The sequence below is a fragment of the Mobula hypostoma genome, chromosome X1, assembly GCF_963921235.1.
Source record: "Mobula hypostoma chromosome X1, sMobHyp1.1, whole genome shotgun sequence".
Lineage (NCBI taxonomy): Eukaryota > Metazoa > Chordata > Chondrichthyes > Myliobatiformes > Myliobatidae > Mobula > Mobula hypostoma.
In genome coordinates, this window is record NC_086128.1 from 4,197,641 (window position 1) to 4,214,110 (window position 16,470).

Genomic DNA, 16,470 nt, shown 5'->3' on the forward strand with positions numbered 1-16,470 from the left:
GGATGAGAAGGGCATGGAGGGCTATGGTCTGGAGGCAGGTCAATGGGACTAGGCGGATTAATGGTTCGGTTTGGACTAGATGGGCCTGTTTCTGGGCTGTCATGTTCTATAACACTGTGATAATAAATTTACTTTGAACATTGAGTTTAATTTGCTTGCTCTGTACACTGCCAATTTTGTAGAGAAAACAAAATTCCAACATTTCAGCAAATGTGCACACCTGTATCTTGGATACTGGTTTCCAGTATAAGGAGACTGCATGATCGCCAAGACAAATAAATAGGTTGGACAGGGTCTAATTTCTCACCATTGTTTTTGACTGTAGAATGGACACAGGAAAATAATTTCCATCAATCTGGAAAAATTCTCCTTGTAAATTTAGAAATATAAACATAGGTTAAAAATATTGCTTTTGTGGCAGTTGGACAATGAAATTAATCATTTTATATTTTTAAGAAAACCTGAGTATTGTAAAGTTAGAAATTTGGTTTCAAAAATATGACATTATTTTTAAGGCCATATTATTAGCTTGCACAAAATTGGTAATCAATTAGAAAAATCTGTAAGTACTGCTCCTCCTGATAATGTTGTTATTGTCACTGGGGACAGAGTTCTTCCTGTTTTAGCTAAAATTAATTGCAGAGGAAACTGCACATTAACATTCAGCATTATTCATTGCATCTCGCCAATCAGAGACATGCCTTTTAAGAACAGAGATGATGATTCTTGATCAAAATAACTTAGCTAAGATAGCTGCCAACAAGACTTGAATATCTACAGCCAAAAACATTTATTGCTTTGATTGCTCAATGGCTTTCTTTGCTGGGAAATCATGTCTAGTATCAGGAATCATCATCTTTCTGCTCACCATTGCAACTGGTAAGTGTCTTTTTGTCATAATTTCAAAATGTGCTGTACATGAAGCACTTTGAAATAAACTTAGAGATATGAGGCAGAACTAAATATTGCTAGTCTTTTGTCTACTCCAAGAGTTCTCAACCTGGGGTCCAGGGACCCCTTGCTTAATGGTATTGGTCCGTGGCATAAAAAAAGTTGGGAACACCTGCAAGTTAGAACTATATATTTACCTAGTACCCTAATGACACAAACTAAAGCTGTCCAAAAACAAAAACAGGAAATGCATGGAATAGGTTTCAGGTCAGCAAGCATTTGTACAAAGAAGATATTCTTCTCTTTACTCTGGCTCGTCTAATTGATTATTTCAGCATTTTAGCTGTCTCATAAAAAAAACAGATTTCAAGCTTTTCCAGCATTCTTTGTTTTCTATCACTACTAATCATTCCCACTCCTTTTGCTGAGGCAAAATATGAAGATTGTTTGTCACTGGAAAGATAAGTGGCTTTTTGTGCTTTTTTCAATGCCTCACTCAACTGAATTTACAGATATTTATAAGCACCCCAATGTTGAATACAGACACTGAAGGGCATGTTTAAAAAAAACAGATATAGAAAGAATTGCACTTATCTAGGATTTTTCATTCCTTGGTATATCAAGCAATGAAATACTTTCTGGACTGTAGTCACTTTCTATAGAAATCAAGATCCCCAACACTAGTTCTATTTTGTAAAACATTTTTGTGTGTCCTTCACAATAGATATTTTTAATCTGAAAATTTAACAGTAAAGGTGGTAGCAATTCTATGTGCATACAGCCTGCATTTGTGATTTGTAATGTCTGTCCTATCCAAGAGGGACGGATGCACACACACACGTACTTCACATTGTAGTGGTCTTAACAACATGCATATAAAACCTGATGTTGCCATTGTGGTTTTCTAGCATAAATATGTACTTGGGAAATGGGATGGACCTGGAGCAAGCATTATCAAAGAATGAAGACCTGCTCAATCTTAAATTATAGGGCCTGTTCCCATCCAATCTGCTATCAGGAAATCCAACAATAAACCAAGAATGTGAATCATGTTAACACGAGGAATTCTGCAGACGCTGAAAATTCAAGCAACACACATCAAAGTTGCTGGTGAACGCAGCAGGCCAGGCAGCATCTCTAGGAAGAGGTACAGTCGACGTTTCAGGCCGAGACCCTTCGTCAGGACTGCTGCATTCTGATGAAGGGTCTCGGCCCGAAACGTCGACTGTACCTCTTCCTAGAGATGGTGCTTGGCCTGCTGCGTTCACCAGCAACTTTGATGTGCGTTGTTATGTGAATCATGTTGGATGGTTCTATTGACGCTTACTTCAAGAGTACTTTCTTCTTTCTTTGTGGGAACCGAAATATGGTGACTTTGTTTCCATGTGCCTTCTTGGAAACATTTGCCCCACCCACTGTTGAAGATACAATATTAACAATTTCCCTTATCCCCCCAACACTTGAGAGCAAATTTGTCCCAAATCAACACTGAAACAACATTTTCCATCATGAAAAGCTCCTGCTACAGTGGGATATCTTACTGGAAAGTTTCCACTTATTTGAGTAACGTCTACTTAATGCGCAGTTTTGTTTAATTCTCCTAAGGCATAAGCTTCACAATTCAAGAAAACATGAAGCATTGTAGGCTGTGCACATCTCTAGGCTAATCTGCTGTAAATGAATATTCAGGGCACAGGAGATAATTCCCCACCTTTCTTTGAAATAATACCATTTTATTGAGCTTCAGTTTAACATTTTCCCAAAGGGTTGAATATCTAACAATGCAGGACTGTTTCCGTGATGCAGTGAAGTGGCAGCCTATTTTTTTTTGTACTTGAGTGTATAAGCTTGCGAGGCTTTCTTGCTTGAGAAAAAACTCACAACCTTTTCATTCAGAGACAATACAGCATCATCTGCGACACAGATGACTTTCTTTGATAAGCAATCTATATTTTCACCATGCCCATTTCTGTACCTTTACTTTCTTACTGCCCATTACACTACCGATGTTTAGGGCAGCAATGAAGGTCCTCCATCTCTGGCGGTGTTCAGGACTTCGTTCATTGTATTAGAAGTTCGGTTTTCACTACTGTCTGTCGTGCAAGTCCTGGGTGGAGATTCAGGAATACCGCTGCACTCAGATGCAGAAAGATTCTTCATTGCCGTTTCCATAACAATTTTGTTCTACCATTTATGGTTGTTTGCCTGAGCTGAACCCCTGAACCTGGAGGACCGGTAGACCACTCTTAGTCTGGCCTCTACCCTTTAACCTGTTTGGCAAGGGTGACTCTACCAAGAGCCAAAGTATATAAAGCCCTGAGTCCAGCCAGCATAGCTGTCTGGGTCATTGAGGCAGATAAGCCTCCAATCCATAAGGTTGTGATCCTCTTGGAAGATTCCATTGTGGAATACATTTGAAATTGTTTGTGTGCGAGAATTATTTCATGGAAACCTCTACTCCAAAAAGATAGTTGTGTAGTATAAATAGTTATTTTAATTCATACCATTTCTCCTCTCAATCCTTCTAAAATTTCTTTTATTATTTCTTCGCTTCTACCAATTAGATTTTAGGCTTATTTAATGCTCACCAACATTTAACAAATAAGAAAATAATCATCTTAGAGCAAAACAAAATGTTCATCACAATTCACCATAGCCAGGATTTGAGGTGAGAGTTTGCATACTCAACATGCTGAGGTAGAACCAACCAGATGAAATTTATACTTTGATAATATTTTTTCCATTAGAAAATTAGGCATAAACAGTATTTCTGCTTTGCAAAATGGAGATGAAGGGAAAAGAAAAAGGGCTGAAACATTAATAAATACAAAATGACAATTCTGAAAAGCTCTCAGACTTTCTAAGGTTTCTTTTAAAACTGCTGCAGATCACTTCAATTTATGTTGCTCATTGTGCATTCTAACAGCAAAGGATGTCAGAATGCACAATCACATTCAGAGTGCATCTAATATGTTTTTTTTTGTAAGACCACTGGTGAACAGGTCACATTGGTACCTAAGAGACCCAGGAGGACATTCTTCATAAACTTGTATTCCCAAGAATTTTGGAGAATGAAGTGCATGAAATGTTAAGTTGGTTCAATTGGATAGGTAACAAAGATCTCTCTGAATGTGAAATCAAAACTGACCTGTGTTGTTTTTTTTTAACCCCCAGTAAAACAAATCGGAAAACTGGGTTTAAAATAATTTCACTGCTTCCTGACCTTAAACTAGCGCTCAGACACTTAAGAACAAAATCAGAAAGGCCTTTTTCACACAGAGCTACAAAAATATGAAAATTTCTTCTACAAAAGCTAGGAATGGTGGAACAATTCAAGTTTTCTGGAACAAAACATTCATTAGGTAAATACATCAAAGAAAAGAAAGTTGGATGTAGGTATCAACCATGCTTGATCTAATTCAGCATGTTCTGGTCTTGGTGTTGCAATCCACTTTAGGATCAGAAATGATATTGTAACACAAATTTAAGATAATGCTGACTTCATCATTTGGGGTCCAAAATATTTCCAGTGTTTTATTGACATTATGCTTAGAAAAAAATTAGGGAAGCACAAATCTATTCAATGAAACTGGGCTAAGTAACTTGTTCCTATTGATCTCTTTTGCCTCACTACATCACTCATGTATGGAAATATCAGTAGATATACTTAAATATTTAAGTGCAGAAGACTGACTAAAATTCCAGCAATATATCATATTAAATGCAGTGAATCTGCATCTTAGGTATCAAAATAGCAACCTTTAAAAAATAAATAAATAAATAAATTACCTATCAATATTCTGAAAAAATATTTCAACACAAGCACTTCACAATTATTGCAAGCAGGATAATATTGCAATAGAAAAACCAAGATGCTTATAACCATATCACAATCACAGCACAGAAATAGGCCATCTCGGCCCTTCTAGTCCGTGCCAAACTCTTACTCTCACCTAGTCCCATCGACCTGCACTCAGCCCATAACCCTCCATTCCTTTCCTGTCCATATATCTATCCAATTTAACGTTAAATGACAACATCGAACCTGCCTCAACCACTTCTGCTGGAAGCTCGTTCCACACAGCTACCACTCTCTGAGTAAAGTTCCCCCTCATGTTACCCCAGAACTTTTGCCCTTTAACTCTCAACTCATGTCCTCTTGTTTGAATCTCCCCCACTCTCGATGGAAAAAAGCCTATCCACGTCAACTCTATCTATCCCCCTCATAATTTTAAACACCTCTATCAAGTCCCCTCTCAATCTTCTACGCTCCAAAGAATAAAGACCCAACTTGTTCAACCTTTCTCTGTAACTTAGGAAATGAAACTCAGGCAACATTCTAGTAAATCTCCTCTGTACTCTCTCAATTTTGTTGACATCTTTCCTATAATTTGGTGACCAGAACTGTGCACAATACTCCAAATTTGGCCTTACCAATGCCTTGTAAAATTTCAACATTACATCCCAACTCCTATACTCAATGCTCTGATTAATAAAGGCCAGCATACCAAAAGCTTTCTTCACCACCCTATCCACATGAGATTTCACCTTCAGGGAACTATACACCATTATTCCTAGATCACTCTGTTCTACTGCATTCTCCAGTGCCCCACCATTTACCATGTATGTCCTATTTTGATTAGTCCTACCAAAATGTAGCACCTCACATCTTTCAGCATTAAACTCCATCTGCCATCTTTCAGCCCACTCTTCTAACTGGCCTAAATCTCTCTGCAAGCTTTGAAAACCTACTACATTATCCACAACTCCACCTATCTTAGTATCATCTGTATACTTACTAATCCAATTTACCACTCCATCATCCAAATCATTAATGTATATGACAAACAACATTGGACCCAGTACAGATCCCTGAGGCACACCACTAGTCACCGGCCTCCAACCTGACAAACAGTTATCCACCACTACTCTCTGGCATCTCCCATCCAGCCACTGCTGAATCCATTTTACTACTTCAATGTTAATACCTAACGATTGAACCTTCCTAACCAACCTTCCGTGTGGAACCTTGTCAAAGGCCTTACTGAAGTCCATTTAGACAACATCCACCGCTTTACCCTCGTCAACTTTCCTAGTAACCTCTTCAAAAAATTCAATAAGATTTGTCAAACATGATTTGTCAAACGTTATGCAGATTGGCAAGTTCATTATACTGGAAATAATAAATATTTCTCTGCAGCTTTGTGAACAGTGATTAGATACACAATGATGCTTCACTTTTAGCACAGCTCAGTAAACAGTGATTCCTGTCCATTTGGACAGGAAGAAGCAGCGGATATCTCTGTGTAACATCAGTTTTAAAGAGTTCCTGTCTTTAACATGACCAAATTTTTTTCTGCCTTTGAGACCTAGCTTCATCGTTTGTTATGCCCAAGGGACAAGAATCTGTGGTCTCAAAGTCGACCTGAAGTAAGCTGTGTCAAACATTTCCCAGGGTATGGAATCACACCAAAAAGACATTCAGCAAGTTGGCATCTAATTTCAAATGAGTGAAATTCAATTCAGATCAGAATGAGCTGGAAAGGATTGTTAGTTTGGTGGCATGCTTCATTTAAAGTTAAAATCCAAGTGTGTTGGAAAGCCATATTAGAAGGTAATCCCTCTTCTATCCGGTTGTTTCTTCTATCAGTAAACTCTGGTAGAAAACTTGGGAAAAAACACTGTCGGCCTTAAGTGAGTTTTCTATCTGCAGCTGTTTAAAATAGGCAACAAATAATACATAGCTGTTTCCTACAATGTACCCTCACCTGCAGCTTGTCGATTGCTTTTGATTCCCTGTTCACCAAGTATTCAGCTCTTTAACAATTTACTGTCCCAGTTATTGACTTAACCCCACACTTCTGATCAGTTGCATTTTTCATCTTTTGACCCATAGCCAAGCTCTTAGTACCAGTGCACACACCAGTGGAACTTTCTCTGAATCGCCACCCTTTTGAATAACAGCCTAGATGGAAACAACAAATGCTATCACACCTATGCCTAGATCTTGGTAGAAATTGAAAAAAAATATTTGCTGACCATTGATATCATCAACTCATTTACTTTTAGCCTAATTGTATCACAATATCAAATAACATTAGTGTTCCATCACACTAATGTGGTTGAATCATCAGAGAGGGAAAATTCACAGCCGTCTGCAATAATCACCAGTTCTCCAAGCTGACAGATGCACTCATGGTTAAGAATGACATCCAGCATTGTCATATTGCTGTGCCTGATAAATCAAATGCTAAACACAATTACACAGTCATCACAATATTGCTAGATGGTTATAGATTCCCATTAAACACATATTTGTCAAGAGCTTAATTTGATACCAACTCAACCATGCCTTTCTCTTCTTCACTTGTTCCACAAAGGTAGGTGGAACAATTGGATAAACCTAGATCAGATGCACAACCTTGCTCAGCCTGCATTTAGTTTCTTGACATTCTCAGCACCAAGATAGGAGCTCAGCTTTGTACTTTCCCCTCCCCACAATGGATAAAGGAAAACATGCAACAGGACTCTTTTTGTCATAGCAGCCTCATGCAGATGACCCGAAGGTTGCTGGAGTTGTGGATAGCATAGAAGGTTGTTGTAAGTTGCAACAGGTATGACAAGATGCTGAGAAGTGAAAGATGGAGTTCAACATGGAAAAGTGTGAAGTGATTCACTTTGGAAGGTCGAATCCAAATGCAGAATACAGGGTTAATGGCAGGATTCTTAGAAGCGTGGAGGAACATGTCCATAGATCCCACAGACCCCTCAAAGCTGTCATGCAAGTTGATAGGGTTGTTAAGAAAGCATATGGTGTGTTAACTTTTATTAGTTGTGGGATTGCGTTCAAGAGCCATGAAGTAACATTGCAGCTCAGTAAAACTCTGATGTGGCTGCACTTAGAGTACCGTGTTCAGTTCTGGTCTCCTCACTATAGGAAGAATGTGGAGGCTTTAGAGAGGGTGCAGAGGAGATTCACCAGGATGCTGCCTGGATTTGAGACCAGACCTTATGAGGAGAGGTTGATGGGTTGAGAAAGCTAAGATTCTCTTTGGAGCAAAGGAGGATGAGAGGTGACTTGATAGAGGTTTAGATGCTGATAAGAGGAATAGATTGATGGATAGCCAAAGGCTTTTTCCCAGGGTGAAAATGGCTAATATGAGGAGGCATAATTTTAAGCTTGAGATACAGGAGGAACTCAGCTGGTCAGGCATCTTCTATGGAGGAAAAATAAATAGTCAACATTTCAGGCCGAAACACTTCATCAGGACTAGGATTGATCCCTGGACTCAGATTAGGTAATCAAGTAGACGTAACTCAGTAATTTGACTGTTATGACTCGACAATATCATTTATTAGGAAGGTGAAAAATCAGCAAGGATAATATATTAATCTGGTTGGAAAATATGCAGTGGTGAACACGTCCTGAATTATTGTGATTGTCCCATGATTAGATTATTGGCGAACATAAAAGACCTAGAGACTGTAGTGGACTGTTGTAAACATATTTGTGTGGCTGTTGTTTAGTAAGCCAATGACCATTTTGGTCATTGTTCACCATGGCATATATCAATGGCACCCTGGGTCTACTACACAGTTGCCCTACAAAGGAACTAATACCCCCCAAGACCAAATCTGGGGGTCTGGGCAAAGGGAAATGGTGAGCAAGCAGAAGCCCAGAGATAGGAGTCTGTGGATGGACTCAATGAATAGGATTTTGACCTGGAGAAAACCTCTGGATCAAGGACCTCTGGGGATATCTGAGTAAAGGGAACAGAAGATCACTGGGTTGGAGAACTCTCAAATAGTTACTAGTGCATTTCACATCATCCAGAAATTGTTTTCCATTATGCAGGGCAGAAATAGTCCAATGCAATCAAATTTCTAGACTTAATGACCACAGTCAGTCCCAACAAGCTCAGGAAATGCTAAACTCTAGTGATATCAATGCAATTGCACCTTTACCTTAATTCAAGGTAGGAGAGGAATACATGTGTATTGTCTGTTTTCCTTACAGGTGTGCTATGTCATGAGTTGAAGGTCAGATACTCCGTGCCTTATCGAGCTGTTACAAAAGGAAACGATGTCAGCTTGCACTGTTTCTTTGAAAACGTAACTACTGACAATAATAGAGGCCTCAAGTGGTATAAAGATGGAGAACCTCCCACTGAGTTGAATAGCACAATGAACAATAACCGTGAAGCCTGGCTTAGAATTTCCAATGCAAAGAAATTACATTCAGGAATTTACTACTGTGGTTTTCAAAAGGAGAATGTGAAATTGCGGTGTGGAGCAGAAGTAAATGTGCAAATGAGTAAGTAAAACAATAAACTATGTAGGATTTTCTGTTTAAAATTCCAAAATACAGATCACTGACCTATATTGTTTTTCTTTGTGAACTTTTGGTAACTAACTTAAGCAATGAAATCTGAACTAAAACAAACTACTGGAAGCACTCAGCAGGTTAGACAGCAGCTGCAGAGAGAGAAACGGAGTTAACGTTTCGGGTCTGAAACATTTAGTTTCAGTTATGACACAGCACCATAAATACAGTATCCAGTGAACCCAGAAACTCTGAAGGGAGATGGGAAGTGGAGTTCCAGTGAGTATAAAGAGTGCAGGAAATTGGTCCCAGTGAGTTTGAAGAGAGCATGAAGAGTGAGGCCTCAGTGGGTCTAAGAGGGCATGGTACATGAGCCCTTGTGTTTACAGGAAGTGCAAGAAAAGGGGCCCACTGAGTTTAAAATAAGCATGGAAAATGTGCCCTAGTGATGTTAATGGGTCACAGGAAATGGCACACTGGCAAGTTTTAAGGGAGCAAAGGAAATGAGGTTCTAGTGAATTTAAAAAGAGCATGAGAATGGGGCCTCAGTGACAAGTGAGGGTGGTCCTGATGAAGGGTCATGGTCCAAAACGTTGACTATTTATTCATTTTCATAGATACTGCCTGGCCTGCTGGGTTCCTCCAGTGTTTTGTATGTGTTGCTCTGGATTTCCAGCATTTGCAGAATCCCTTGTGTTACTAGTGAGTTTAAACAGAGTATGGGCAATGGTTCCAGGTGTGCCTATCAGAAACATTAACTTAGGACCCAGATGCTAAATCTTTGGGATTTCTAAATGAATGCAGTGCAGTAACCATAAGCCAATGTGCTACCTTGAGACTGCAATGCTGTTCTTTCCAAAAGTCGTCTTTGATTTTTTTTCTCTCTCTCCCCCAACTCTTTCCCCCCCCCCCCTTAGGATCCACCAATGTGAAAAAGATGAAATCTGCAGACACAATGAAAGACTTGTTGATTTTAATCCAGGGAATTTTGTTGTTCCTTTGTCTCACCCTGCCAGGAATGCTGTTCTTTGGAAAAGTAAGTAGAGCACAATTCATCCTTCCAATTACTTAAGATTTCTCCTTCCAGTTTTGTGCACTGCTTGGGCCATTGAGCTAAATGTTTGTTTACACTACATTAGCAGAACATGAAATGGAACATTGTTTAAGAAGTATTTTGATAGAAAAGCATAGAATACAATTAAAACAGTCCACTGCTCAGAAAGAATGTATTATTTCACTAATTTCAGCCTGGGGCTTATACCTTTACTTCATCTGTCCACCTTCATCTATTAATGCTAATGCCCAGTAAAAGTACACCTCTGACACTTTCCAATTCCTAATGATTACCAATCTCATCATCCCTTTTTTCCTGGGAAGAAGTTTATTTGGAGATGAGATTTTCTAAATTTGAAAACAAAATATTTGTAAGTAATGATCAATAATTTTGAGTAGGGTCCAATTGCCACTCATACCCAGTTGGTAAGATTGATGTGGACTGATATACTGACCAAGAGCATTCCAATCTTGATGGGTGAAGCCTGTTCATTGGCAATAACCTGTGCAATGTATTCAAGTCAAGTGAAAGGAAGAACAAGCACTCACCACAGAATGGCAGAAAGTCTTGCATACAGCCAAGTTACACTCCTATGTACAGCTGTCAATCTTTTTCAATATTTCTGAATGTCCCTGATGATCCAAAGCATTCAAAAACAGAAAAAAATAGAAACATTAAAGGCTATAAAACATAGAAATAAAGTCATCAAAGTACAATAAGTTTAAACAGATAATAAATGGATTATGGGGGAAAAACAAATCATTTCAATAAGGTAAACCTCATCTTTCCTTTTACATAGGTTTAACATAAGTGCTGGGGAGTCCTTCATAGCTTTTTCATGTGTTCTTGCAGCATAGAATGAGGCCATTCACCTCATTGAGTCCTTGCCAGCTCTCAGAGCACCCCATCAATACCATTCCCCAATTTCCTTTCAGCAGCCCATCAGCTCCCTTCTAACTTGATTACCATCCACCTGCAGCAAGGGTAATACACTAAGCAATTAACCAGCACGTGTTTGCAACACAGAAGCAAACCAGACTACCCACATGGTAACACATACAAAATGCTGGAGGAACTCAACAGATCAGACAGCATCTATGGAGGAGAATAAACAGTTGATGTTTTTGGGCTGAGACCCTTCATCAGAAAGGGGGAAGAAGCCAGAATAAGAAGGTGGGGGAAGAGAAGGAGGACAGGCTAGAAAATGATAGGTGAAGCCAGGTGGGTGGGGAAGGGGGGGGGGGAAGAAATAAGAAGCAAAGAGGAATAGGCAAAGGGCTGGAGAAGAAAGAATTTCATAGGAGAGGGGAGTGGATCATAGGAGCAAGGGAAGGGAGAAGGGACCTAGGGGGAGGTGATAGGCAGGGGAAGAGAAGAGGTAAGAGGCCAGAGTGGGGAAATGAAGGGGGGGGGTGAGGAAAATTACCAGAAGTTGAAGGAATCAATATTCATGCCATCATGACCACCCACGTGGTCACAGGGAGAAGGTACAAACTGAACATAAGCAGTATATAGAGTCAGGATTGAGCCCAGGTTGCTGGAACTGAGACAGTAGCTCTATTGACTGAGCTGTCATGTTCCTGGTGGAGTTCAGTGGCACATGGCCAAGTGGTTAAGGCGTCGGTCTAGTGAACTGAAGGTCGCTAGTTCGAGCCTCAGCTGAGGCAGCGTTTTGTGTCCTTGAGCAAGGCACTTAACCGCACATTGTTCTGCGACGACACCAGTGTCAAGCTGTATCGGCCCTACTGCCCTTCCCTTGGACAATGTCGGTAGTGTGGAGAGTGGAGACTTGCAGCATGGGCAACTGCCGGTCTTCCATACAACCTCTCCCAGGCCTGTGTCCTGAAACCTTCCAAGGCGCAAATCCATGGTCTCATGAGACTAACGGATGCCTATTTATTCAGTAGCAAATTAGCCAGCTGGAACTTGTCAGCAAGTTTGGGATTTCTACATTCAGATTCATATGTGGCCAGATTCCAAACTCATTGGCATATATACAGAATTGCCAGTATTCCACAGCAAGGTACAGTCAATGATTATCACAGCTTCATATACCTCATGTAGAAACTCAAGTTCAACCTACAATGCTTTACTTCATCCCGTTAAGGTCTGACAGGACAAATCAGCAAATTAAAAATCAGTTATGGAAATCATTTTTATTCTTTGCAGAACAATCAAAGGAAAAAGAAAGATGATGAAGCGGAAACTTACCACATGTATGAGGTATGAAGCAAATAGTGTATTTTCTCTCAGCGAAAATACATCATGTCTCAATGTGAATGTTAGTTGAAAGTATCTGGAGACAAGTTTCACTAGATCATCCCATAAAAAATTGTGGACTGAGTGATTGGATTCTGGAACACACTGCCTGAACGGTGCTGGAGATGAGTCTGTAAGCTCACTTAGGAAGAGGTATCTAGCTAAGCAATTGAATTGTGAAGCCACAGAAGGTTATGGAGTAAGTGCCACTGAAAAGGATTAGTATAAATGGGTTATTGTGGGCTAAAGGCCTGATTCTGAGCTGTGAGATAGAACATAGAATATTTGAACAGTAAAGCTCAGGAGTGGGTCCTTTGGCCCACATCTGTGCTGAATTAAACTAATCCCTTCTGAATGGCAGAGAAGACTTGATGGACCAAATGGCCTAATTCTGCTCCCATGTTTTATGGTCTTAACGTCTCAGAGGTATAATACATATGATGGAGATGCATGTCTCTACCAAAGGAGGTGTAAAGCGCTCCATCCCTCTGCTTGCCTGCAGGTCACCATTGAGCAAGGTGTAGCACCTGCTTAGCCCTTCCCACCCCTTCCCCCCCCCGCCCCCGATCAGGGTCACGTGAAGCCCTGGGAGCAGGTGGTGGATGGTGCATATCACAAGTCCTGGTTACGTGACCACTGATGCCAGGCAGGCAATCTCTGAAAAAGTAATGATAATGGCTGGAGTCACCTGTCTTGTAAAGACACTGCCTAGAAAAAGGCAATGGCAAACCACTACTAAAGAAAAATTTGCCAAGAACAATCATGGTGAAAGACCATGATGGCCCACATCACACGAAATGGCACATAGCGAACAAACAATAATACATACTGTATGTTCTTGCAAAACAGTGAACTTCAGTAAATGTTATTACAACTAATAGTTTGTCCTATGTCAGCAACAAATATCAGTAGATATCTTGTTATAACTTGTAATGTACCTGAATTTCCAACATATTAACTGTTTCAAGATTTCATAGTATTGCGGATGTCATGTCATTATTGTAAATACTGACATGTGAATTACATCACAAAAAAGTAGTGGCAGAGCCACAAGCTTTCCAAATATAAGAGCATATTCCCCTGTGAGGAATAGCACACACAGAAGGCATTGATCGGGAACTAGTAGGCTTGACGAGCTGAGTAATGGAAAGGTCAACTGCTGGTGCTGACAAGGTCTCAAGCGTAGCTCTTTTGTGAGCTGTTCCCAAGAAAGATTATCCAAGCGGAATTCAGTGCCAAAAATAGTGATGAAAACATGTCCAAACCTGATTGTCTCAGCATGTGACATTAAGGTACAAAATGAATTTGGCATAGTTCTCAATTGTGTTGAATACGTTTGCATCGAATTTCTTTCTGCTATTGTTTGAAAGGTTAACATCAGTACATGCAATAAACAGTATAGGGGCAAATTTATTTCAATTTCTCACAACAGAAAAAGGATAATTAAGAGAAGTTCCTGACCAACGAATACCAAGTTTATTTTATCTTACAGGACTATATGTAGTCATATCATTTATTCAATGTAAGGTGTTGGGGAAAAAATGTCTGAATGATACAAATTGCTGAAGCATTGGGTGGAATAAATTTCTTCACTTAAATCTTTAGGGTTTACTTATAGACTGGTGTCTTTTGGGCATGGAATTGAGACTATTCAAATTTGTTTAAAATAATTGCAACTCTTAATAATCAGTAGAAGTATTTTGACTTTGTCAATGTGAAATTAGTTTGGAACAAAATTGATCATAATGTATGAAGTACATCACTGGATCAATTTAAACAGCATGTTTGGAGTTTTATTAAAAGTTTGATTTCTTGTAAAAGTGTGTTGTTTCACTGCAGGGTTTGGAAGTTATGCAGACAGCCATGTATGAAGACATTGGTAACATGAGAGCATCTGAAGATAAATTATCTGTTGCTGAGCAGCCTAATGAGTAAATTCCACAATCACATCAAGAACCCACAACCATGTTTCCCTGAACAATATAATGACATGTTGAAAATAATATTATTAACTCAAGAAAGAACAGAGCCATGCAGAATATGGTTAAGGAATGGTTTACAGACATGAAAATGCTTCCAGGCTGATCCTGAGCTAGTATGTAAATGTATAACGTAATCATAAATAGGAATGTCAGCTTTAATACAAGGATCTGTCGAGCAGCTTCTGCCTTCCATTGTTTCCTGAAACTTGCACAGTATTCACTTGATTTCATTCTTCAACAATGGGAAGCCTCTTGTAAGGGAATTGGCTGCATAGGTGAAAATTACTGTTAGATTAGACTTAAAATGCTGAAGGTGCTAATTGACAATATATAGACATTTAACATGCACACTTTAATGCAGGATTATAAGAACTGATGAAAAAGAAATGTAAAATAAATTTATTTTCTTGTTAGGATAATAGGTAGTCACAATACATATAAACTGATCATGTTTGTACTCCATGCAAAAAACATTCCAAAATAATGAAGGATTTTCCTTTAGAGAGAGGAAAATAACTAGAGGAATACTTTTTCTTGTGTTGCTAAATTAGATGCACTATTATATTATTCAATGAGGTTGTTAGTAATAAGGAAGAATAATCATGTTACTTCAGGGAATAGGGGATAATTCCTTTGTCCTTGAATAATGTGGACAAAAGTGTACATAAACAGAAGCATGCAATAATTGGTCAAGGTGACATCATAAACTGCAGGTGCCATTTAAGTGGTTGGAAATGTCATCTCAACCTCAGGATGACATAACATTCATAAACACCACACAAAGCAAGCTGCAGTCTATATGACTTCTTTAAAGTGAATCCAGGTGCACGGATACATTGCTTCTCTGCAAATCTACTGTGCTTTCTATTGTTTTCACCTCAACTGGTGCCATGGTAGAGAAGGTTTCAGTTTTAATAAACTAAAACAAATGATTTAACCATAGATAGCACCATACTTACCTGTTTTAATATATAGCAATTTACTTCAAGTTATTTTGAGAATTTTCCACCTTGTATATATTATGTAAATAGCTGAAGGAGTGTATGCTGTTAAAGATAACATTCATTTGCAAATGTATTTGTTTAAGCTTGCAGTAAATGCTGATTTTAGTTATCCATCTGCTGTAGAATTCCTAGGAAAATTATAAATTCATAGAGTTTAAAATCTCTTGATATTGTTGATCATTTATTTGCTTTTGACTTTTAAAAAAAACAAGTTTAGTATTTCATCAGTGATTAACAAGTGTTTTCTGAATTACTGCTTTCTTTCACCTGAACATATCATAAAGGCTGACAAAAAAGCTTAGAATAGATCACCAGATCTATAATCAGCATTGTCGATCAGATCATCAAAAAAAAATTCATATTTTTGTCCCTTTCTTAGATATCACTGTCTGTTTTCACCTTTTATTTTACTCTCTCTTAAAACTCCAAAGGAATTTTGTTCCCTTAAAAACTTTTCAGTGATTCTAAATGATCTTTTGTGACATTGCTTAATTCTATTAACCTCGGGTGACCAAAAAGATTTTACCTTACTTTTTTATTGGTAAGTTCCTCATTTTTAATTATTGCCTTTTTGTGTTTCAACCCTACTAGAGAGAAGACAATTAGAATAAATCCATTTGGTAAATTTTTTCATAATTTCTGTCTTGGTGTTGCTATCTCTTCAGTTTGTCTATTCTGCACGGGGGTGGGGGGGACTTTGCACAACAGGAAAAATTAACAGCTTAAGACATAGATTGATTTTCAAGTCAAAGTTTATCTTTTAAATTTTACTCACCAGCAAAGTGAATGAATTTAAATACATTTTTACATCTTATGAGGTAATTGGTAAACTTTTGTCACCACATAGTGATGTCACACTGCTGCTGCTGCTGCTACTAAAATGTACAAGGGGCAAAATAAATGCCAAGGCAGGGGTTGTTAATTTAAAGATTTTATAAAAACAATCTTCCCAAAAAA

The 16,470-nt window shown here is 38.7% G+C and overlaps 1 protein-coding gene across 1 annotated transcript; it reads left to right on the plus strand.

The window, feature by feature from the left end:
• The first annotated feature begins 754 nt into the window (after positions 1 to 754).
• cd79b (CD79b molecule, immunoglobulin-associated beta) lies at positions 755 to 15,720 on the plus strand. The gene is made up of 5 exons (XM_063037372.1): positions 755 to 879; positions 8,909 to 9,205; positions 10,132 to 10,250; positions 12,438 to 12,491; positions 14,367 to 15,720. Exons 1-5 carry the CDS (start codon positions 810 to 812, stop codon positions 14,460 to 14,462), a joined length of 636 nt encoding a protein of 211 aa, XP_062893442.1. The 5' UTR covers positions 755 to 809; the 3' UTR covers positions 14,463 to 15,720.
• The last annotated feature ends 750 nt before the right edge of the window (positions 15,721 to 16,470 follow it).